General features: G+C 43.6%; 1 protein-coding gene across 1 annotated transcript in view; it reads left to right on the forward strand.

Moving 5' to 3' along the window:
• The window catches only part of trpv4 (transient receptor potential cation channel, subfamily V, member 4), a 145,786-nt gene that overhangs the window by 4,267 nt on the left and 117,610 nt on the right, over positions 1-23,909 (forward strand). Inside the window, exon 2 of the mRNA XM_073065860.1 lies at positions 22,585-22,949. Coding sequence (XP_072921961.1) covers positions 22,591-22,949 — 359 coding nt within the window. The 5' untranslated portion in view covers positions 22,585-22,590. The remainder of the gene's footprint in view (positions 1-22,584; positions 22,950-23,909) is intronic.

Consider the following 23,909-nt stretch of genomic DNA (forward strand, 5'->3'; position numbering starts at 1 on the left):
TTAAAGAAATAGACTTATTCATTGACTCTTTTGAAAGAATTTTGCTTTATTGCATTCCCACCTTATGGTGAGATTTGATGAGTGTAAATCTTATTAATTCCTAACTTGAAAATTCGGAGCACTGAACATAGAAGAGTACAATACAAGAACAGGCCCTTCAGCCCATTGTGTCGGTGTCAACTATGGTGTCAATCTACACTAATATCATGTGCCTGCTCATGATGTGTATCCCTCCATTCTCTGCAGGTTCATGTGTCTGCCTAAATGCCTCTTAAACATTGCCATTGTATTTGCTTCTACCGTGTCCTCTGACAGTACATTCTAGGCACCTACCACTGTGTAAAAGACTTGCTCCACATATCCCCTTTAAACTTCCCCCCTCTCGTTAAACCTCTAGTATTTGTATTTGTCATTTCCGCTCTGGGAAAAGGGCTCGGACTACCTATCCTATCTTCCTCCTCATCATCATCATCATTATGTGCCATGTTATTTGATGTGGGCGATCATGGTCTTCCATCTTTCTTTATTTGAGAAGTTCTAGTAAGCTCTTCAAAACTTTTGCCTGTCCATCCTTTGATGTAGCTCATCAATGTCATCAATGTTGACCTTGACTTTTTGTTTCCTCACTTTTTCCCATCATTGCATCACTGATGTTTGAGCTTCTCTTTCCTCAGTACACGTCCCAGAAATCCCAGCTGCCATTTTCTGATTGATGATTTTAGCTCTCTTCTTATTCCAGCTTTCTGCAACACTTCCGCATTTGTAACTCTGTCCTTCCACATTATTTTCATCATTCTTCTCAAAACCACTTTCCTGCAGCTTTGAGTCTTCCCTTTGATATTCTCCAACATTCACTTCCATATATTAGTGTGGAAGGAACATAGCACTCTGAGTTTCATACCCATAGAAATTGTTATTCTTTAATATCTTGCGCATACGCTTGAACGTGCATTTAGCATTCCCAATCCCAATCCTAATCCTTCTAATTTCAGCATCAGGCCTACTATCAGATGTTGTTGTGCTCCCTAAGTAATTGAACTTCCATGTTTGTTTACTTGTTTCGTTGCCCACTTTCCATTCACATTTTGGTATTTCTTTTTTCTTTGTGACAACCATATGTTTGATATGTAAACTTCCCAATCTATGGGGTCAAAATCAAAAGGGGGTGATGGATACAGGAGTGAAGGTGTTATATTTGAATGCAGGCAGTATATGGAATAAAGTAGATGATCTTGTAGCTCAGTTAGAGATTGGCAGGTATGAAGTTGTGAGCATCATTGAGTTGTGGCTGAAAGAAGAGCACAGTTGGGAGCTTCACATCCAAGGATACGCCTTGTATCAAAAGGACAGGCAGGTAGGCAGAGTGGGTGGGGTGGCTGTGTTGGTAAGAAATGAAATCAAATCCTTAGAAAGAGATGACATAGGATCAGAAGGTGTAGAATCCTCATGGGTAGAGTTAAGAAATTGCAAGGGTAAAAAGACTCTGATGGGAGTGATATATAGGCCCCTGAACAGCAGCCAGGATGTGAGATATAAATTTCAATGGGAAATAGAAAAGGTATGTAATAAAGGGAATGGTATGATAGTCATGGGGATTTCAATATACAGATAGATTGGGAAAATCTGGTTGTGCTAGATCTCAAGAGAGGGAATTGTAGAAGACCTATGAGATGGCTCTTTAGAGCAGCTTGTGGTTGAACCTACACAGGGAAAGGCCTTTCTGGGCTGAGTCTTGTGTAATGAACCAGGTTTAATGACGAGCTTAAGGTAAAGGAACCTTGAAGAGACGGTGATCATAATATGATAGAATTCACCCTGCAATTTGAGAGGAAGGAGTATCAGTACTACAGTGGAATAAAGGGAATTACAGAGGACTGAGAGAGGAACTGTTCAAAATTTATTGGATAGAGACACTAGCAGAGATGATGGCTGAACAGCAATGGTTGGAGTTTCTGGGGGTATTTGGAAGGCACAGGAAGGATACATCCCACAGATAAAGAAGTATTTTAAGGGGAGGATGAGGCAACCGTGGCTGACGAGGGAAGTCAAAGACAGCTTAACAGCAAAAGAGACAGCAAAAATTAATGGGAAGTTAGATGATTGGAAAGCTTTTAAAAACCAACAGAAGACAACTAAAAAAAAACAAAAGGAGGGAAAAGATGAAATACTAAGGTAAGGCAGCCAATAATATCAAAGAGGATACCAAACGTTCTTTACAGATATATAGAGAGTAAAAGATAGGTGAGAGTGGGTATTGGACCACTGGAAAATTAAGCCGGAGAGGTAGTAATGGGGGTTAAGGAAATGGTGGACGAACTGAATAAGTATTTACTGAATCAGTCTTTACTGTGGAAGACACTAACAGTATGCCAGAAATTTGAAAGTGTCAGATGGCAGAGCTGAGTGTAATTGCCATACTAGAGAAGGTCTTTGAGAAACTGAAAGGTCTAAAGGAGAATAAGTTACCTGGACTTGATGGACTACACTCCAAGATTCTAAAAGAGATAATGGTTCCTGAAGAATGGAAAACTGCTAATGTCACTCCACTCTTTAAGAAAGGTGGGAGGCAGAAGAAAGGAAATTCTAGGCTGATTAGTCTGACTTCTATGGTTGGGAAGATGTTGGAGACCATTATTAAGGATGAGGTTTCAGGATACTTGGAGATGCATGAATACCTGTAGGCCAAAATCAACGTGGTTTTCTTAAGGGGAAATCTTGCCTGACAAATCTGTTGGAATTCTTTATGGAAATACTGTAACAGGCAGGCAAATAACAAAGGAGAGTCAGTGGATGGATTTTACTTGGAATTTCAGAAGGCCTTTGACAAGGTGCTGCACATGAGGTGGTTTAAGAAGATGAGAACCCATGGAATTACAAGAAAGATACTAGAATGGCTGGAAGATTGGCTGACTGGCAAGTGGGAAAGATTCGGAATAAAGGGGCCCTTTTCCGGTTGTCGGTAACTAGCGGTGTTCTGCAGGGGTCGGTACTGGGACTGCTTCTTTTCATGTTATATGTCAACAATTTGGTTGGCTTTGTGGCCAAGTTTGGAGTCGATACAATGATAGGTGGAGGAGTAGGTAGGACTTGAACAGATTCAGAGAATGGGAAAAGAAGTGGCAGGTGGATTATAGTGTAGGGAAGTTTCTGGTCATGCACTTTGGTAGAAGGAGTAAAGGCATAGACTATTTTCTAAATGGGGAGAAAATTCAAAATTCAGAGGTGCAAAGGGACTTGGGAGTCCTTGTGCAGCATTCCTAAAGGTTAACTTGCAGATTGAGTTGGTGGTAGGGAAAGCAAATACAATGTTAGCATTAATTTCAAGCAGACTATAGTATTTATTTATTGAGATACATTGTGGGATAGGTTCTTCCAGCCTTCGATTCGCACTGTCCAGAAATCCCCCGATTTAATCCTAGCCTAATCATGGGACAATTTACAATGACCAATTCACCTCCCAAAAGGTACGTCTTTAGAATGTGTGAGGAAACCATGTGGTCACAGGGAGAATGTACAAACTCCTTACAGGCAGCAGCAGGAATTGAACCTGGGCCACTGGTACTGTAAAGCACACAGCTAGTCAGAAAACTATAAAAATACTCACTTGGTTTATGGGCACAGATGGGGTAAAAGCTCCTAGTCTTTTTCCTGGAGAAGGTGAAGAAGGAGTGCTAAAACATAGAAGGCTTAGGTTCCAGATCTGAGGTGAGAGATTTAATAGACATCAGGGGTGGCTAATGGTGGTGTGTACTTGGAAGTTCGAAATGCGCTGCCAGAAATTGTGGTTGAGGCAGGCACATTATCAACATTTAAAATCCTTGGAGAGGTAGAGGACTATGGGCCAACGTGAGCAGATGAGACTAGCTTGCTGGACAATAAGTCGGCCTGGAGAAGTGGCTCCATGACGGGCTTTCTCTCAGTAAATGGTATCAAGCTGTAGAGGTCCCACTGGTGGGAGACAGCTTGGCTGAGATGTGGACATGTTGGGATAGGTAGAGATTTTGATGGACTCAGATCATGGTCTCTCTGGGGGCTTTGCTATTGCTTGCCTGGTGGGTGGTGGTGGGGTTCGATGCTTTTGCTGGAGCAAATGGGGGGAGGGCTGATTCTTTTGCTGCTGTTTGTGCATGGGAGGAGGGACGGTCTACCTTGGAGTTTTAAAGTTGTATGTCATTCATTCTTCAGGTTTTTATTCCCTGTTTTATGGACGTCTGTGAAGAGTAAGAATCTCAGGTTGTACACTGTATACATTCTCTGATGTTAAATTGAACCATTTGAACCTTCTTTCAGAAGGTAATGGAGATGAGATAGAGAGGGGAAGTTAATCATATTTACTGATCAAAGGATCAGTAAGGAATCTGAGAGACTCGGAGCTGAGGGCTGGTCTGAGGTAGGTATGTAGAGTATGGATGATAGCTTTCACACTGTGGTGTTTCAATGAAAGAACACTCACACTTTTATCCCAAAGTATACCTCTGAGAGTGTGCTTGTAGATTTTTCTTAATGACGCAGTAAAGTTCTTGTGAATACATCCTAAATCCTCTCAGCTTCCTTCTCTGCTACTGAAAGCACTGAGTAGTTTGCAATCGATTGCTGTTTGCTTATTTGTGTTGCATGTTGTCAGACTGGCAGCTCAACAGCCAGTGAATGAAGTCATAGACACAAGAGATTGTGCAGGTGCTGGAAATCTTGAGTAACACACACACACACCATGCTGAGGGAACACAGCAGGTCAGGCAGCATCTGTGCCCTTCCAGCTTCTTACTTCATCCCTCCTCCCCCACCCACCTTCCTACCTGCACCTCTCACCTGGTCTCACCTATCACCTGCCAGCTCATATTCCTTGACCTCTTTCCACCTGCTTATTCTGGCTCCTTCCCCTTCCATTCCAGTCCCAGTGAAGTGTCTCGGCCAGAAATGTTGACCGCTTATTCCCATTCATTGATGCTCCAAAGAACAAAGGCTTCTTCTCACTAAATATTGGGAAAGGAAAAAGTATACCCTTTCTCAACTGCCCATCACCTCCTCCTGGGTCCCCCTCCTCCTTCCCTTTTCCCTCTCCCATCAGATTCCTTTTTCTCCAACCCTTTTCCTTTCCCACCCACCAGGCTTCACCTATCGCTTTCTAGCTGTCCTCCTTCCCCTCCCTCCCCACCTTTTTATTCTGGCGTCTTCCCCTTCCTTTCAGCCCTGAAGAAGTATCTTGGCCCAAAATATTGCCTATTCATTTCCATAGATGCTGCTTGACCTGCTGAGATCCTTCAGCACTTGTATGTGTTGCTCTGGATTTTCAGCATCTGCAGAATCCCGTGTTTAGGGTATTGTGTTTAGTTTCCACACACACACAAACTCTGAAGTTCTTTTACTTGGCCACTAAAAGTGGTTGAATAGGTTCAATAAGTATAATTTAATGTCAGAGAAATGTAAACAATATACATCCTGAAATTCTTCTTCTTTGCAAACATTCACGAAAACAGAGGAGTGCCCCAAAGAATGAATGACAGTGAAATGTTAGAACCCCGAAGTCCCCCCAGCTCCCCCCTCCCATGCACAAGCAGCAACTAGGTGACAACAACCCCCTCCCCCAAAGCAAAAGAGCACCCGCACTCTCCACCGAGCACTCAAGCATGCAGCAAAGCATCAATAAAGACACAGACCTGCAGAACCCCAAAGACTACTTGTTCACCTGGTATTCGACATACCACAGGCTCTCTCTTTTTCCCTAGAAAGGAAAAAAGAGGTGTTCCAGTTTCACAGCGAGAGGGGAGACATAACAAAAGAACTTGCTGATTTATGGTGTTAAAAGTCTGTTGCTTTGCTTTTTTCGAGCTCTGTGCCCAGAGATCCCAGGTTTCTGGGCACATAGCCAGCCGCCAGCTCACTGCTTATGATCTTTTGTCTCCCACAACATACCAGTTTTCTGCGGCAGTACCAACCTTGAATCCACCTGCCCCCAGAGCCACGAAAATCCGGCACCTGAAGGTGTGCCAGTCTTCTAGGCCGCGTCCTTGGTATATCAAAAAGCGGCCGGTCGTGAGGTCCCATTCCCGCAAAGAACCAAAGTCAGCATGTAACTGCAGGTCAGGGTCTTCAAAAGCACCTTTAAAAGGAAAGAAAGGTACATTAAAGACAGAAATGGAACTGTTTTCAAAGATGCAAACAAAGGAGTCACCGTTAGGTGCCACCATCCCTTGCTCCGGCCTCTACTGATTGGTTGAACCAAGCAGCTTAATATCATTCTTGAATATTGGGCTGAGCATCTGAAATGGCTGGGTACTATCTTCCTTTGTGTCTTGGTGCCAGACTAGTTTTCATGACAGTTCAGTGAAGCAGCTTAGGGTGGAGACACAAGAGACTGCAGATATTGCACTCTGGAGCAGCAAGCAACCTACTGGAGGAACTCAGCAGGTCGAGCAGCAGCTGTGGAAGGGGAGAATTGTCAACAGTTTGGGTTAAAACCCTGCATCAGGACAGGACGTGAAATGTCCAGCATTTTCAGACACTGCTTGACCCATTCCTCAGCAGGTTGCTTGAAGCAGCTTACAGTGTTATATAAATCTGTGCATGGGGGTGCTAGAGATACATCTCTACCAATGGAGGTGTAAGGCACTCTTTCCCTCTGCTTGCCTGCAGGTCACCCTTGGGCAAGGGGTACCACCTGCTTAGCTACCGATCAGGGTCATTTGAAGCCACAGGAGCAGGTGGGGATGGTCGTATGAGCAGGTGGCGCATATCACAAGTCCTGGTTATGCGACCACTGAATCTCTGAAGAGAATTGATAATGGCTGCGGTCACCCATCTTGTAAAGTCACTGCCCAGAAGTAGGCAATGGAAAAGCACTTCTGTAGAAAAATTTGCCAAGAACAATCAAGGGTCATGGAAATACCATGATTGTCCACATCATGCGACACAGCGCATAAAGGACGATATAAATCCAACTTTATGAAATCAATCTGCTTCAGGTTTAATAATTGGTTTGGTCAGAGCCAAGACTATTAGTCCTCAACACCCATATCTGTACTTTTCAATGTTGTTTTGCAAGTACCCATCACAAGTTGTAAGAGTCACCTCAGGAGCCTTCTTCTTGTGTCCTCTCTCCATCATGGGAAAACATTAGAAGAAGATCTTGTGAGAAACTCTGTTCTCATCAGTCTGAAACTCATATTCTGTAACCACCCTTCATCCAAACAGTTGTCCTTGTGGGATCCACTACATCATGGCAGCATAGAGGTTAGCACGACGTTATTACAGCCCAGGGCACTTTGGAGTTCGGTGTTCAAATCCAGCTTCGTTCTGTAAGGAGTCTCTGTGGAATGTGTGGGGTTTTCCCTGGCTGCCTCCTACAGTCCAAAGACTTACCGGGTGGGTCATTGTAAATTGTCCTATGATTAGGTTAGGGTTATTCAGGCTTGTCGGCTACGTCACTAAATAAATAAATATTTCACTCTGTAGCTCCCATCTTGTGTTCTGTTCCCTGCCCCCCTCCATTACTCTGTAGGCTAACACACCATCTTCAACCCTTCTGCCCCACTCTGAGTCACTTTTCAATCCAGAATCTCCTCTAATATATCAAAAAAACTAATTTCCCTAAAAATTGCACCAATACTGGGTGGAAAGTCCAAAATTTAAGCGAACAGAACTTGGCAGAAAAATTACATAGTTGAGAAGGCTGGTTTTTCTGAAGTTTTGGTCTCCATTGTGTTACCTGCTATGGAAAGGCCATTGCTTACACTGAGTTCCACAGCCTTCCGTTGCTGTACCTTTAGCAGTGATAGTGATGGCACCCGTTAGTCTCGCGAGACCATGGACTTGCGCCTGGAAAGTCTTGCTTCAGTCAGTGTTGGTAGAGCAGCGTCTGTTGTGGCTGTAGAGGCCCACATGGGAGTGACAGCATAGTAATAGTAATGCAATCACTTGAGTCAGGTATGGTGTCCTCCTGAGGGATTATTTCCTTAATGCAGAACACTTGTGTTTAACATGGGGAGGCTGATATAGAGCAGCTACCACTCTGTCCTTGACAGATTGGGCTCAGGGACCAGTGGCATGGAATCAAGATGACCGGGGACCCTTCATCGCTGTTGTGACATGTTGTCATCTTCCACCAGCCCCACCACTCTGAAGTCTTGGTTGGATCATTCTTTGTTTGCAGCCTGTTCCTTGACCTTACCACAACGGCTGATCTTACCAGGTGCTAAGCTCCACTCTTGGGATTTCAGGAACTCAGAAGCCTCTCCTCCGTGACAAGGTGACAATCCTCGGAGAAGCTCTTTATTTATCACCTGATCCAAACATCAATATTAGTTTTATATTATCCATGGTGCAATTCTCTGTCCTATTGCATCCATAGAGGCTGGTATTCCTCAGCCATGGCTGCCACTGAGGACACTGAGATGTTGGCATGCTCAGCAGTTTGAATCACTGTATCTGTAAGCAATGTTCCCTTACCACTGTGCGGACCACCAATTGCTCTGAGGAGGAAATTTTTATTTGGCCTGAAAAATGTGTGGCCCTTTAAATATTCTGCTTTGTAATACGCATATGAGGAATATTTAGAATGAAAATTGAAAAATCACATTCTTTTGATCTTATTTATTAATTGAAGGGTATAATGAAATCTTACATGTTTTGTAAACTTTTAAACTTAGACAGGTTCAGTATTCACCGTGATGGTGGTTTATTAACAATGAGGTACCGACTTCCATTCTGTATAAATTGTTACAATTTGTAATGGTTGTGTAACTTGAAACACTAGCAATGTAAGTATGTTGAAGCTCTAAAATGTTTCGAAGTATAGGTTGTGGTATGTTTATTATTTAGAAAATGTGTGGATTATATTCATTAACACATAATTAACTACAGGATATTTCAAAATTATACTAACATAGATTTCAAAATTATATTAACTTTATATTAAAAAAATTCCATCTACGTGGCAACAAAGGTTAGGTGCGTGAGAGCACTTCAGTTACTATGTCTCCATACCCTGTGACTAATCAAGAAAGAACCATTGCACGTAGAAGCTTATTCTATGAGTTAGGGATGGGGAGGCTGCATTCAAATAAATTAGGGACCAAATCACATATAATCAATGACCATCTACATATGTGAATCACTCAGGAAATTGTGTGGAAGCAGAGATAAAGAGAATGGGAGGATATGGACATGGTGTGGTGATGTGAATTTATGGCACAAGAATGGCAGAATAGATCCTTGTGTAAGGTTATGGAGAAAATTTTCTGATTACAGAACCATGGCCTCACATTCATCTGTATCTCCTAGTAAAACACAATGGAGACATCCTGAAAGAGGGAAACAAATTAAATAAACTACTGGACTTGTTTGTCCAGAGTTTGAAAGCTATTGTTTCATGTGATGCTGAGATGAACATTAGGATGTGCTAGGACGTAACCTAGGGTAACCATCAGTGATGTAACCGGGGTCATCAGATGTTTTGGGTCTTTCAGCATCAGACACCCTGATCCGGGCAACCCAGAGAGAGTTGATCAGGCCTTGGCTTGTGTCCAAAGCCATCTGGAGCCTCACTCAGCAGCCTCTGTGATGGTCCTGATGGCTGTTTTCTTTGCAACCATCCATAATGTCAAGGCGAGAGAAGGCTCTGCGCAGCGAGGAGCCAGTAAAGCCTCTACAGCCCACCTCTATAGGCTCTCATCATGCCCACCACCCTTGTCCCTGGCACTGCTCTACTAGTTCCTGGTATTTGGTCATCTTACGCTCAAACACCTCCTCAATCCAGTCTTCCCAAGGCACTGCCAGTTCTACCACAACCTGCTTCGGGGTTTCTGACAGAGTGACCACGTCACCCCTCAGGAATGATGATGTGATTTGTTGTTTGGCAGGAGTGACTTTCAGTTGCCAGTCAGACGCCATGGCGAGTGAGCCTGCTGGTGATCTGGGCTGAGGCTGTGGTTGGTGCTCAGCTTTGACAAAGGCTCTGAGCTCCCTGGGTTGGTGGAGATGTCTGCTGTTGTTAATGGCTGAGGAAATACTTCCTGCCTCTGCCATCAGCACCTGGTCAAGGCACCAGTGGCACTGACCTTCTCCCAGGGCTTTTGGGCAGCTGCTTCATAGAGCTACACAGAGAACCTTTGCCCCATCGTATCCATGCCAACCACTGGATTCTCAGCTATACTGATCCTATTTTCTGACACTTGGTCCTTCTGTGCCTTGGGTGTTTGCTCATTTCCAGCACTGTGCAGAAGTCTTAGGCATATGCATATAGTTAGGGTGCCTAAGACTTTTGCACAGTACTGTATTAATTTTATGTATTGCACTGTACTGCTGCCACAAAAAGAAACAAATTTCATGACATATGTGAGTGATAATAAATCTGATCTGATACGGGTCTCTTGTGGACTGATTATGGGAAGGGGGCAGGGAGAGGGGAATCATGGTTGGGAAAAGGGGAAGGGAGAGGGGAGGGAGTAGAAAACACCAGAGAGACATTCTGTAATAATCAATAAAGCAGTAAGTTGGAATCAAATGTCCTTTCCTGGTGTCTCAGGGCTGGGCATGTCTTTCCCTGCACCACCCCCTGCCCCTGGCACTCCTCCTCTGCACCTGTCCTACACCCGTCCCACAGCACTCCATCCTCGTCATTCCCGGCATCCTATGCTCCCCCAGATTTGCAAACTTGCTCACCACTCCACATTGACAAATGCAGTACTGTGCAAATGTTTGAGGCAGCCTATGTATCTATATTTATGTGTAGTCGCCCTCAGACAGTGCACCATCCTCCAGGCAGAAACAAATGTTCCTCCTGTCACCTCTAAGTCTCCTTCCTCTTTACCTTAAGCCTCTGGTTTTATACAGCTCTGCTGGGGTAAACTGTATTGGACTATCTACCCTATCTATGCCCATTATAATTTTGCTCATCAGTGCCTTCAAAGATGTGGCTATTTGTAAATTCTAGTTATGTTATAATTGAAAGATCTGAGCTGATGTGTGGTTACTTGTCTGGGTGTGGGCACTGCTGCTTTCAGCTGAAGGAACGTCTTGACCTCACACCCTTCCCTGCAGAATCACATGTCTCCCCGAGAAATAGTCTCCAGATGGTCTACTCTCTAATAAGCTTAGGTTTATTTTGGTTTGTGGTAGATGGAGCACTTGGAAGATTGCACCAGATTTTAATAGGACAGCAGGACTCTTGGCATCCTGCTTCATGCACGACTGTAGTTCTACATGGGGACTTAGGGGTGATAGGAAGATACATTGGGATCATCTGCTCAAGCTTATTCATCACCAATGGCCATGGGCATCTTTAACCATATGGCACAATGGTTACACTGACTCAGCGGAGAAGCCCTACCATCAACAAATAATTGCTAAGTATTCCAATGGAACGTTATCCTCTGTAGTGGCAAGACAATGCACAGTACATAGCACCAAGCACCAGGCTTCATAGCACCTATGATCTGAGTTTAGAACATAGATATTATAGCACAGTACTTGCCCTTTGGTCTATGATGTTATGCTGACCTTTAAACCTACTCTGATATCCCCCTCCCCTATACTTCCTTCCAATCATCTTAAAATTATGTTCCCATGTCCACCCCGGAAAAAGTCTCCAGCTGTTCTCTTATCAATATCTTTTATTGGTTTGTACACCTTTATCAAATCACCTCTCATCCTCCTTCACTTCAAAGAGAAAAGCCCTAGCTCGCTCACCCTACCTCCATAAGGCATGCTTTCCAATCCAGGCAGCATCCTCTGCTTCCTCCCTAAAGCCTCCTCATCCTTCCGAGTGTGGGAAACTGAGTTCAGTTTGGTCCTGGCCACCAGTGTTATGTATGTGGAGGCCATTCATTCTATTTGTGACTTCACAAGTTTCTTTCTGTCAACTTTCCAAAGGAATACTGTTGTTAGGTCAGCTGCTTTCTGTAAGTAGCTCTAGTGAAGGTGAATGGCAGAGAATCAAGTGGAAATGCAGGGACTGTGGGGAAGGAGAAGTACACAGAGAATAAATAATGTGATAAGAGAACCAGCATAAAGAACCTATCACCTTCCGCTTTAAATATAGCTAATGATGTGGCCTCCAAAGTTGTCTGTGGCAATGAATTCAACAGATTCACCACCTTCTGGCTAAAATCCTCCTCATCTCTGTTCTAAAAGGACAACCACCCCACAAGGGTCGGGGGTGAGGGTATTTGGTGGGAATGTAGGGATGAGTGTAAATATGGCAGTTTGGTGGTCGACAGTCCATGGACTGAGTGGCCTGTATCTTTCTGACAGTTAAAGGACAACTTACAGGTGATCTGGAGTCCCATAAAGGTCAGACTAAGGAAATATTTCTTCTCGGACAGAACATTAGTGAACACGATAGGATTCCATTACAATGCAGTCAGTTCATGATTGCATTTCTGTTCAGTTTCTTTCAAATACATTTCAGCAGATCTTAAGTTAAGGCTTCCAGATACTATTCAGTAATTTAATCAAAACTGACAGATTATAACAGTTTGGAACTACCATATACTTGACAGCTGAATGAAGTACTTAGTGGGTGCTTGAGAACTTTTAATTGAAAAGAGCTAATTTTATAGAAGGACTCTCATCTGGCTATCCTCAATTATAAATCACTGCTCAAAATTCTGACAATCACTATCATTCAATTTCAAAAGAAGAATTAGATTACAAAGGGTACCAGTATTAAAATAGTGAGTTCAGAGAAATTCTGGTTCGTGAATGAACTCCCCATTGTGAAAATAATTCACCCACTCCAGGAGTCTCTCATTGGTGGGTAGTTGGAAATGAGCCATCTTTAATGACCTTTCTGTTCTCTGTTCAAACCAATACTACCTCAAAGATCAAAGTACATTTATTATTAAAGTATGTATACAGTACACAACCTTGAGATTTGGCTTCTTGCAGGCAGCCACAAAACAAAGAAACACCCCAGAAACTGTTTAAAGAAAACAAGACCATCAGATGTGTGGGGAAAAAAGAACAAATTGCACCAACACCATAAAGAAAACAAATAAGACCCAAAACATTAAACATCTCCCTGCGTTACCATCATTACCTGCACCATTAGTCACTGTTTATCAGGAAACTCAGTCAGCTCCATCATGGGCACTAGCCTCGGTAGTATCCAGGACATCTTCAAAGAGTGATGCATCAAAAAGGCAGCATCCATCATTAAGGACCCCCATTACCCAGGATATGCCCTCTTCTCATTGCTACCATCAGGAGGAGGTACAGAAGCCTGAAGGCACACACTCAATGATTCAGGAACAGCTTCTTCCCCTCTGCCATCTGACATTGAATGAAGGACCTGATGAAGGGTCTCAGGCTGAAACATTGACTGTTTACCCTTTTGCATAGACGCTGCCTGGCCTGCTGAGCTCCTCCAGCATTTTGTGTGTGTTGCTTGAATTTCCAGCATCTGCAGATTTTCTCTTGTTTGTGGGTTAACAAATGAGGAGTGTTTGATGGCTCTGAGCCTGCACTTGCTGGAGTTTAGAAGAATGAGGGGGAATCTCATTGAAACCTATTGAATATTGAAAGGCGTAGGTAGAGTGGATGTGGAGAGGATGCTTCCTATAGTGGGGGAGTTTAGGACTAGGGGGCACAGCCTCACAATAGAGTGATGTCCATTTAGAACAGAGGTGAGCAGGAATCACTTTAGCCAGAGGATAGTGAGTCTGTGGAATTTATTCCCACAGATGACTGTGGAGGCCAAGTCTTTGTGTATACTTAAAGCGAGCTTGATAGGTTCTTGATAGGGTGTCAAAGGTGCTGGGAAGAAAGTAGGAGAATGGGTTTGAGAGAGAGAGTAAATCAGCCATGATGGAATGGCAGAGCAGACTCGATTGGCTGAATGGCTTAATCCTACTCCTATGTCTTACGGTCTTAGGTTGATCTATCAATCACACAATATCGAAAAAGTAGGAATGGCTATATGCTTTTTTTCACTTGGGAAGGGAATCAGTGGGATTGATGAAAAAAATAAGTAAATGTAGCTGGAATTCAAAGCAGAATTGAAAACTGAGATCCCAAAGAATTTCTGTGAGGTGGATGTACAACAAATATTTCTATCTCATTTTGGTTCTTAGCAGCAATCCCTCAGGCTTTGCTGTGTGGGAGATAGTGTACAGTCCTGTTAAACATCTGTTTGATCAAAGAACTGTTCCGTGTGGTCAGTAGCTATGACAATCTGGGAATTTATGGGTTGTGAGGCTGGATGTCTCTCAGTGGGAAGATTAATGGTGCTCTTGGCAACAAGAGGCTTATGTATATTTGAGCTGTGTGTCTGTTCCAGAGTCTTCACAATTCCTTGGTTGGTAGCTAGGCTCAGTATTTTTTGCCACGGTCAGATCTGGATGGAGATACATGATTTCTGTTTAGATGTTTTTTGCTTGAGAGCAAAGTGGATTTTAAACTTCAATATCAGATGCCTCTGTATTAAGGCACGTAAGTGAGTAGGTAAAAACTAAGACATTAAAAATTGCAGAAAGTCAACTCAAAAGGTATCCTATTTACACTGATGTAAACCAACAATTGTCCATCAACCTGGACCTCTCTTATGATTGCACCCCTATCAAACGGCAAGAGTTACAGTCACTGGTAGGGGATTAGGAATCTTTCCCCTCTATGCCTTAGCATTCTAAGATTCATATGGGATGAGGATAAAAGCTTGCTTCTGGTTTAATGATCTGAAAATACAGGTTGACTGCAACTTCAGAATGATCAAAGGCGTGGAAATAAACAGCTTCACTCATAATGTATGTATTTTTGGATTTCCACTGATAACCACCCAGGACAGGATGGAGAGAAGGCACCCTTTTAAGGAGAGGTGGAAGAAATTTAAAGGATATTTGAGGGGTAGGCTTTTCAGAGAGAATGGGACTGTTTTAACAGGCTAGAGAATCATATTTATTTTTATACGTAGAGGGCAAACTTAATAATCAACCACCTCCATTCTCATCCAAATAATTACCAAGTATCATAAACAGTACCAACACTTGCCCTGAAGCTTAAAGCATGAGGGATCTGAGGCATGTTCAAAACCTGAACCAAAACTGGCTTGGCAATAGAAAAGCAGAGGATAGTGACTTGTGGGTGTCTCTCTGACTTTTCCTGTGTGTTTTTTTCTCTGTTGTTATGTATTGCATTGAACTGCTGCTGTAGTGACAACAAATTTCACGACACATGCTGGTGATACTAAACCTGATTCTGATCCTGGTGCCTGTTTGGAATAACTGCACGAGTATGTAGGTGCTCTGAAGAGTAAATTTGCAGACTACACAAAGAAAGTAAAAAAACTCGTAGAAAACAAAGAAGGTTTCCAAGAATACAATGGGACATAGATCAGCTGGGAAGTCAGGTGGTGTGGTGGCAGATGGAATTTATTCTGGATGGTAATGCACAGTGTGGTAATGCACTTTGGAAAACCAAATTCTGATTGCACTTATACAGTAAACGGTAGGGTCTTAGAAATATTGGTATACAGAGGGACCTTGAGTGCAAGCCCATAGCTCACTGAAAATAACAGCATAGGAGAATAGGGTAGTGAAAAAAGCATCTGGTCAGCCTCCCTTCATAGGCTAAGGCTTTGGGTATGAGAATTGGGGCATCGTTTTGCAACTGAGTGATTGTTTGACTGCATTTGGACCATATGAAACATTTGCACTACCATGTACAGTTCTGGTTGCCACAAAGCACCCAACATTTGGCAGCATTACAGAGAGTGCAGAAGATGTTCTTAAAGACAGTATTCTCTAGAACGTAGAAGACTGAGGGGAGATTTGATAAAGGTATGCAAAATTATAAGGGGTTCAGACAGGGTAAATGCAAGCAGGATTTTTCCACTGAGGTTGAGTGAGACTACAACTAGGGATCATGGATTAAGGATGAAATATGAAATCTTTAAGGGGAACACGAGGGGAAACTTCTTCATTCAGAGGGTAGAGAGAGTGTGGAACAAGCTGCCAGCATATGTGGTGCTAGTGAGCTCGATTTCAATGTATATGGATGGTAGGGGTAGGGTTGCTATGGTTCAGCTGCAGGTCATTGGGACTAGGCAGTTTAAGTAGTTTGGCATGGACTAGATGGGCTAAAGGGCCTGCTGTAGTTTTCTATGACTCTAAGAGGTTCACAAGGATAGTGCCTGGAATGGAGAGATGTAGTTATAAGGAGAGATTGTATAGATTGGGTTTAATTTCACTGAATGTAGGAGGCTGAAGGACGACCATCAGCACAACATTGTGGGTTGAAGTTGTCTGTACTGTGCTGGACTGCTCTGTGATGGTTTCACATTCTCCGCTTTGTTTTTGCTGCTAACCCAAGGAAGATGCTGTTATTATTAGTGATGTGTTTGGTTAGAGAGTGATACACTGTTGACCTGTGTAAGGTGAAGTTACTCAACCCAGACTGGTCTGTGAGTGCAGAACATGTTGGTCTGTGTGGCATTTTATCCAGGCTTTCAATCAGCCTGCTCAGCTCACAAGACATTTCAAAGGGTTTGTAGTACAGACACCATAGGCTTCCCTTATTCCAGCCCCAGTAATATGTAGGAAACTTGCAATGAAGCATGTCTTTCATGATCTGCTTGATTTCCCCATAAACATCCAATATATATGATGGCCACTGTACTGTACTATTCACAGAGTCGGGTGCCTCTTTGGATGCCTGACAATTGGTTCATTGACATTATTGTTGCTCAGTTACGCATTGATTCAATGCACCTGAGTTCCAAGAAAGCACACAGGACAAATATTAACCTTCCTCAAATGCATGGGCAAATGTTCTTTTGATGTGCTCTTTGTGTTCCCATCAAAGACAAAAGATCCTGCTGCACCCATCTTATTGCAACACACGCGAAATGCTCAGCAGGCCAGGCAGCATCTATAGAGAAGAGTAAACGGTCGATATTTTGAGCCGATTCCCCCCATCAGGACTGGAAAAGACAGTGAGAAGTCAGAGTAGGAAGGTGGGGGGGGGGGGGGGAAGTAAGAACTACAGGGTGGTAGGTGATTGGTGAAATCGGAAGAGGGGGAGGGGTGAAGTAAAGAGCTGGGAAGTTGATTGGTGAAAGAGATAAAGGGCTGGAGGAGGGGGAATCTGATAGGAAAGGATGGAAGTGCATGGAAGAAAGGGAAGGAGGAGGAGCAGTAGAGGGAGGTGATGGGCAGGTAAAGAGATAAGTTGAGAGAGGGTGTGTTCTTCCTCCTTCCCTTTCCTCCATCCTTTCCTATCAGATTCCCCCTCCTCCAGCCCTTTATTTCTCTCACCAATCAACTTCACAGCTCTTTACTCCACCCTTCCCCCTCTCCCGGTTTCACCAATCACCTGCCATCTTGTACTTCTTCCTCCCCTTACCCCACCTTCTTACTCTGAATTCTTCTCTTTCTATCCAGTCCTGTAGAAGGGTCTTGGCCTGAAACATTGGCTGTCTATTCATTTCCAGAGATGCTGCCTGGCCTCCTGAGCTCCTCCAGCAATTTGTGTGTGTTGCAATGAGATGGGTGGAGCAGGATCTGGTCCTATTTTCGTCTTTGATGGGAACACAAAGAGCACAATACATAAACATTTATCCCGTGCATTTGTTTATATTTGTCTATTGTGCTTTCTTGGAACTCAGATGGTGCCTGGAATGGAGAGATGTGTTTATAAGGAGAGACTGTATAGAGTGGGTTTAATCTCACTGAATGTAGAAGGCTGAAGGATGACCATCTGGAGGTTTATAAAAGTAGGAGGGAGCATTGATTGAATAGACAGAGTCTTTTCCTGAGGTGCAAGAATCTAGAAATCGAGGATATGGTTTTAGGTTAGAGGGAAGAAGTTTAAAGGAGATTTGAGTGATGTGTTTTTTAGCACAGGGCTAGTGTACTGCAGATACAGCTGTTATGTTTAGAAGGTATTTGGGCAGGTACTTAGGTGGGGAAGGTGTGGAGCTGGGTTCCCAACCTGTGGCCCATGGCCCCTCAGTTAATGGCATACTAAAGGCTGGGACCCCTGCTGTAGAGGGCCATGGGTGTGATGCAGGCAAGTGTGATAGGCATAGGTAGGATCACAATCAGCATGGACAAGCTGAGCCTCAGGGGCTCTGTCTGTGTGCTATACAATTCTGTGATTCCAGATCTCGGAGAGACTCTCCCAAACCCACCAGCTCTACCACCAAGGGCAAGGGCAGAGGTACATGCATGACAACATCACCACAACTTGCAACTTGTTCTCCAAACTGCAGACCGTCAGGATTTGGGAAATACATTGCAGTTTCTTCATCACTACTGGGACTAAACGTTAGAATCCCCTACACAACGGCACTGTGGGAGTATTTTAAGAATTTAGATTAGCTTTATTTATCACATGTACATTGAAACATACAGTTGAAATACATTGTTCGTGTCAGCAACCAATACAGTTCGAATATGTGCTGGGGGCAGCCTACAAGTTTTGCCACACTTCCAGCACCAGTGTGCCTAACCCGTTTGTCTCTGCAATGTGGGAGGAAACCAGAGAATCCAGAGGAAACCCGCATGGTAATGGGGACAAACTTCTTACAGACAGCAGCGAGAATTGAACCTCGATAGTTGCTGGCTGGTGCTGTAAAGCGTTATGATTACCGCTACACTACTATACCTTCAGCAGGAGGTCTCTGCCGCTATTTGAGATGGGCTTTCACCAGTTTCTCCTCATTGGCAATAAGGGATGGGGATTGTCAGCATGTCCTGATCTCAAATATGACTCTGGATGGTGAACGCAGCAACGTCATTCTAAAGCGTTCCTGATTACTCTCATGAGGAAAGGCAGAACAAGTTGGGGCTTTTCTCTTTGGTGTGAAGGAGGATGAAAGGAGACTCGAGAGGTGTATAAGCTGATAAGAGTGAACAGCCAGCATCTTTTTCCCAGGGCAGAAATGAGAGAGTGATTGGAGGAAAGTATGGGGCAGGGTGGAGGTGGGGGGTGGTGTCAGAGGTAGCTCCAAAAATGGAGGCACGTGCTGCCAGGGGTGGTAGGGGCAGCTGATACATCAGAGACTTGTAAGAGACTCCCAGGTAGGCCAATACAGGGCTATGTAGGAGGGAAGGGTTAGATTGATTGTGGAGTAGCTTAAAAGGTTGGCACAACATTGTGGGTTGAAGTTGTCTGTACTGTGCTGGACTGCTCTGTGATGGTTTCACATTCTGCACTTTGTTTTTGCTGCTAACCCAAGGAAGATGCTGTTATTATTAGTGATGTGTTTGGTTAGAGAGTGATACACTGTTGACCTGTGTAAGGTGAAGTTACTCAACCCAGACTGGTCTGTGAGTGCAGAACATGTTGGTCTGTGTGGCATTTTATCCAGGCTTTCAATCAGCCTGCTCAGCTCACAAGACATTTCAAAGGGTTTGTAGTACAGACACCATAGGCTTCCCTTATTCCAGCCCCAGTAATATGTAGGAAACTTGCAATGAAGCATGTCTTTCATGATCTGCTTGATTTCCCCATAAACATCCAATATATATGATGGCCACTGTACTGTACTATTCACAGAGTCGGGTGCCTCTTTGGATGCCTGACAATTGGTTCATTGACATTATTGTTGCCCAGTTACGCATTGATTCAATGCATCTGAGTTCCAAGAAAGCACACAGGACAAATATTAACTTTCCTAAAATGCATGGGTAAATGTTCTTTTGATGTGCTCTTTGTGTTCCCATCAAAGACAAAAGATCCTGCTGCACCCATCTTATTGCAACACACGCGAAATGCTCAGCAGGCCAGGCAGCATCTATAGAGAAGAGAGTAAACAGTCGATATTTTGAGCCGATTCCCCCCATCAGGACTGGAAAAGACAGTGAGAAGTCAGAGTAGGAAGGTGGGGGGGGGGGGGGGAGAGTAAGAACTACAGGGTGGTAGGTGATTGGTGGAACCAGGAGAGGGGGAGGGGTGAAGTAAAGAGCTGGGATGTTGATTAGTGAAAGAGATTGAAAAAACATAGAAACAGAAAACTACAGCACATTACAGGCCTTTCAGCTCACAATGTTGTAACCTACTCTAGAAACTGCCTAGAATCTCCCTATTGCATAGCCCTCTATTTTTCTAAGCTCTGTGTACCTACCTAAGAGTCTATTAAAAGACCCTATTGTATCCACCTCTATCACCCTCAGTGGCAGTGCATTCCACACACTAACCACTCTCTGTGTGAAAAACTTACCTCTGACATCTCCCTTGTACCTACTTCCAGGCAGCTTAAAACTATGCGCTTCATTTAGCCATTTCAGCCCTGGGGAGAAGCCTCTGACTATCCACACGATCAATACCTCTCATCTTCTGTCACTTCAAGGAGAAAAAGCCATGTTCACTTGCTCACTCAGCCTGTTCTCATAAGGCATGCTCTCCAATCCAGGCAAAATCCTTGTAAGTCTCCTCTGCACTCTCTCTATAGTATCCACATCCTTCCTGTAATGAGGTGACCAGAATTGAACACAGTTCTCCAAGTGGGGTCTAACTTTACCTCACAGCTGTAACATTACCTCACGGTTCTTGAACTGAATCCTACGGTTGATGAATGCCAACACACCATACACCTTCTTAACAACACTGTCAACCTGCACAGCAGCTTTGAGTGTCCTATGGACATGGACCCCAAGATCTTGCTGATACTCCACAATGCCAAGAGTCTTACCATTAATATTATATTCTGTCTTCAAATTTGACCTACCGAAATGAACCACTTCACACTTATCTGGGTTGAACTTCATCTGCCACTTCTCAGCCGAGATCTGCATCCTACCAATGTTGCACTGTAACCTTTGACAACCCTCCAGACTATCCACAACACCCCTATCATTTATGTCATTAGCAAACATTAATCCACCCTTCTACTTCCTCATCCAGGTCATTTATAACAATCACAAAGAAGAGGGGTCCCAGAACAGAACCCTGTGGAACATCACTGGTCACTGACCTCCATGCAGAATACAAACCATTTAAAATCACCCTTTGCCTTCTGTGGGCAAGCCAGTTCTGGATCCACAAAGCAAGGTCTCCTTGGATCCCATGCCTCATTACTTTCTGAATGAGCCTCGCATGGGGAACCTTATCAAATGCTTTACTGAATTCCATATACACTACATACCTTCATATATATGTTTTGTTACATCCTCAAGGAATTCATTCAGATTCATAAGGAATGACTCGCCCTTGACAAAGCCATGCTGACTATCCCTAATCAGATTATGTCTCTCCAAATGGTCATAAATCCTGCCTCTCAGGATCTTCTTGCCCACCACTGAAATAAGACTCACTGGTCTATAATTTCCTGTGTTATCTCTACTCCCTTTCCTGAACAAGGGAATAATGTTTGCAACTTTCCAATCATCTGGTACTTCTCCTGATCCTATTGATGATACAAAGATCTTTGACAGAGGCTCAGCAATCTCCTCCCTTGCTTCACACAGTAGCCTGGGGCATATCTTGTCTGGTCCTGGTGATTTATCTAACTCCAGCACATCCTTTTTCTTAATGTCTACACTCAAGTGTTTCAGTAAACTGTAAGTCATCCCCATAAAAGAGATGATAAAGGGCTGGAAGAGGGGGAATCTGATAGGAGAAGATAGAAGACCATAGAAGATAGGGAAGGAGGAAGAGCAGCAGAGGGAGTTGATGGGTAGATAAGATGATATGGTGAGCGAGGGTGTGCTCTTCCTCCTTCCCTTTCCTCCATGTTCTTCCATCCTCTCCTATTAGATTCCTCCTTCTCCAGCCCTTTAACTCTTTCACCAATCAACTTCACAGTTCTTTATTTCACCCCCTCCTCCTCCCAGTTTCACCTATCATCTACTACCTTGTACTTCTTCCTCCCCTATGCCACCCTCTTAATCTGAATTCTCCTCTTTCTTTCCAGTCCTGAAGAAGGGTCTCAGCTCAAAACATTGGCTGTCTATTCTTTTCCGTAGAAGCTGCCTGACTTGCTAAGTTCCTTCAGCATTTTGTGTGTGTTGCTTTGTGTTTCCAGCATCTGCAGACTTTCTTCTGTTTTCGGCACCCATCTTATTGTCCATGTTGTGAGTAGGAGTGCATCGCATGACCAAGATGTTGATGCCAACAATTATTTTGAACACAAGCCTCTCCCAGATCTCTTTATCTCTAATGAAATATTTTTCACTGTCTCCTCGCATATCTATTTTGAACTTCTGTTTGAATGTATTGAAGCTTCTCGCTTCAACTATTCCCTTTGGTGGCAGGCTGCACGTTCTAAATCAACATTTGGATAAAGAAGTTTCTTTTAAAAGTTGGCTTTATTAGTAACTAACTTGTATTTCTGGCTGCTCATTCTGGTCTCTCTCTCTTAAATGAAAACCCTCTCCCCTATTCTATCCTGTCATAATCATACACGTACCTAACAGCTAATCCATTTTTTGAGAGACAAGATTGTTGGCAACACACACAAAATGCTGTAGGAACTCAGCAGGTCAGGGAGCATCTATGGAGAAGAATAAGCAGTTGATGTCTCAGGCCAAAATCCTTTGTTAGAACTCATCAACAGAATTCTTTGTGTCTATAGATTGTTGAGTCATTTTGACTCAGTTTGTGTAATTTTTTCGGAGTGATAATTTACAGAATACTTTTTCTGCCAATTAGGCGCTGATGGCGGAGGATTCTGGGAAACGGAACAGCATGGAGAACCCTAACGAAGAAGGCTTCCCTCTGTCCTCCCTGGCCAACCTGTTTGAGAACGATGAGGCCAGCGCTGCTGTTGAGGCATCGCGGCCAGCAGCCCGAGAAAATGGCGAAAGCAACAAACAGAATCTGAGATCCAAGTTCCAGGGGGCATTTAAGAACCGAATGCCGAATCCGATTGACCTTTTGGAATCCTCCATCTATGACTCGTCCATGCCCAGTATGGCTCCTGCCCCTAAAAAGGCCCCTATGGATTCGCTTTTTGACTATGGATCCTACCGGCAGGGCAGTGATGACAAGCGGAAGAAAAGGAAACCAGCCAAAGAGTGAGTATGACAAAGATAACTAGAAATATTCCAACATCCCTGTGTTGGGATGGAGCATTAGGAGTAGAATTGCCAGTTGACCGTGTGCATTTGATAAGGTTCGATTGCAGTATCAGCTCCATTTACCTAACATTTCTCTATAATCTTAGACTAGCTATTCGATCAAAAATCTGATTCTATCTGCAGAATCAGGTTTATTATCACCAACATACGTGGTAAAATGTGTTGTTTTGTGGCCGCAGTACAGTGCAGGACATAAAAGTGGCTATAAGTTACAATAAAGGAATACATAGTGAAAAAGAGGAATAAGAGTTTGTGGGTTCACTCTCCTTTCAGAAATCTGATGGCAAAGGGGAAGAAGCTGTTCCTAAAATACTGAGTTTGCATCTTTAGGCTCCTGTATCTCCTTCCTGATGGTAGTGATGAGAAGAGGGCATGTCACAGATGGCACTAACTTTTGAAGATGTCCTCAATGACAGGGAGGGTTGAGCTCATGTTGAAGTTATACAGCCATCTGCAGCCTCTTTTGATCCTGTGCATTGGAGCCTTCATACTAAGCGGTGATGCAACTGATCAGAATGCACTTTGCCAGGCTGAGTGGCACAGTTTCAGATTGGTTGGTATGAAACTATGGGCATCATTGAGCCAGGGCTGAAAGAAGGCCATAGTTGGGAGCTTAACATCAAAGGATATACTTTGTATCATGAGGACAGGCAGGAAGGCCTAGGCGGTGGTGTGGCTCTGTTGGAATTACATCTTTAGAAATAGGTGACATAGGGTCAGAAAATGTTGAATCTTTGTGGGTGGATTTAAGAAATTGCAAGGGTAAAAAAACCAATATGGGAATCATACACAGGCCTCCAAATAGTAGCCAAGATGTGGGGTTGAGAGTGCAAAGGGAGTTGGAAAAGGCATGTAATAAGGGTAATGTCACAATTGTAATGGGGGACTGGAATGTGC

Source organism: Hemitrygon akajei, chromosome 14, assembly GCF_048418815.1.
Source record: "Hemitrygon akajei chromosome 14, sHemAka1.3, whole genome shotgun sequence".
Classification (NCBI taxonomy): domain Eukaryota; kingdom Metazoa; phylum Chordata; class Chondrichthyes; order Myliobatiformes; family Dasyatidae; genus Hemitrygon; species Hemitrygon akajei.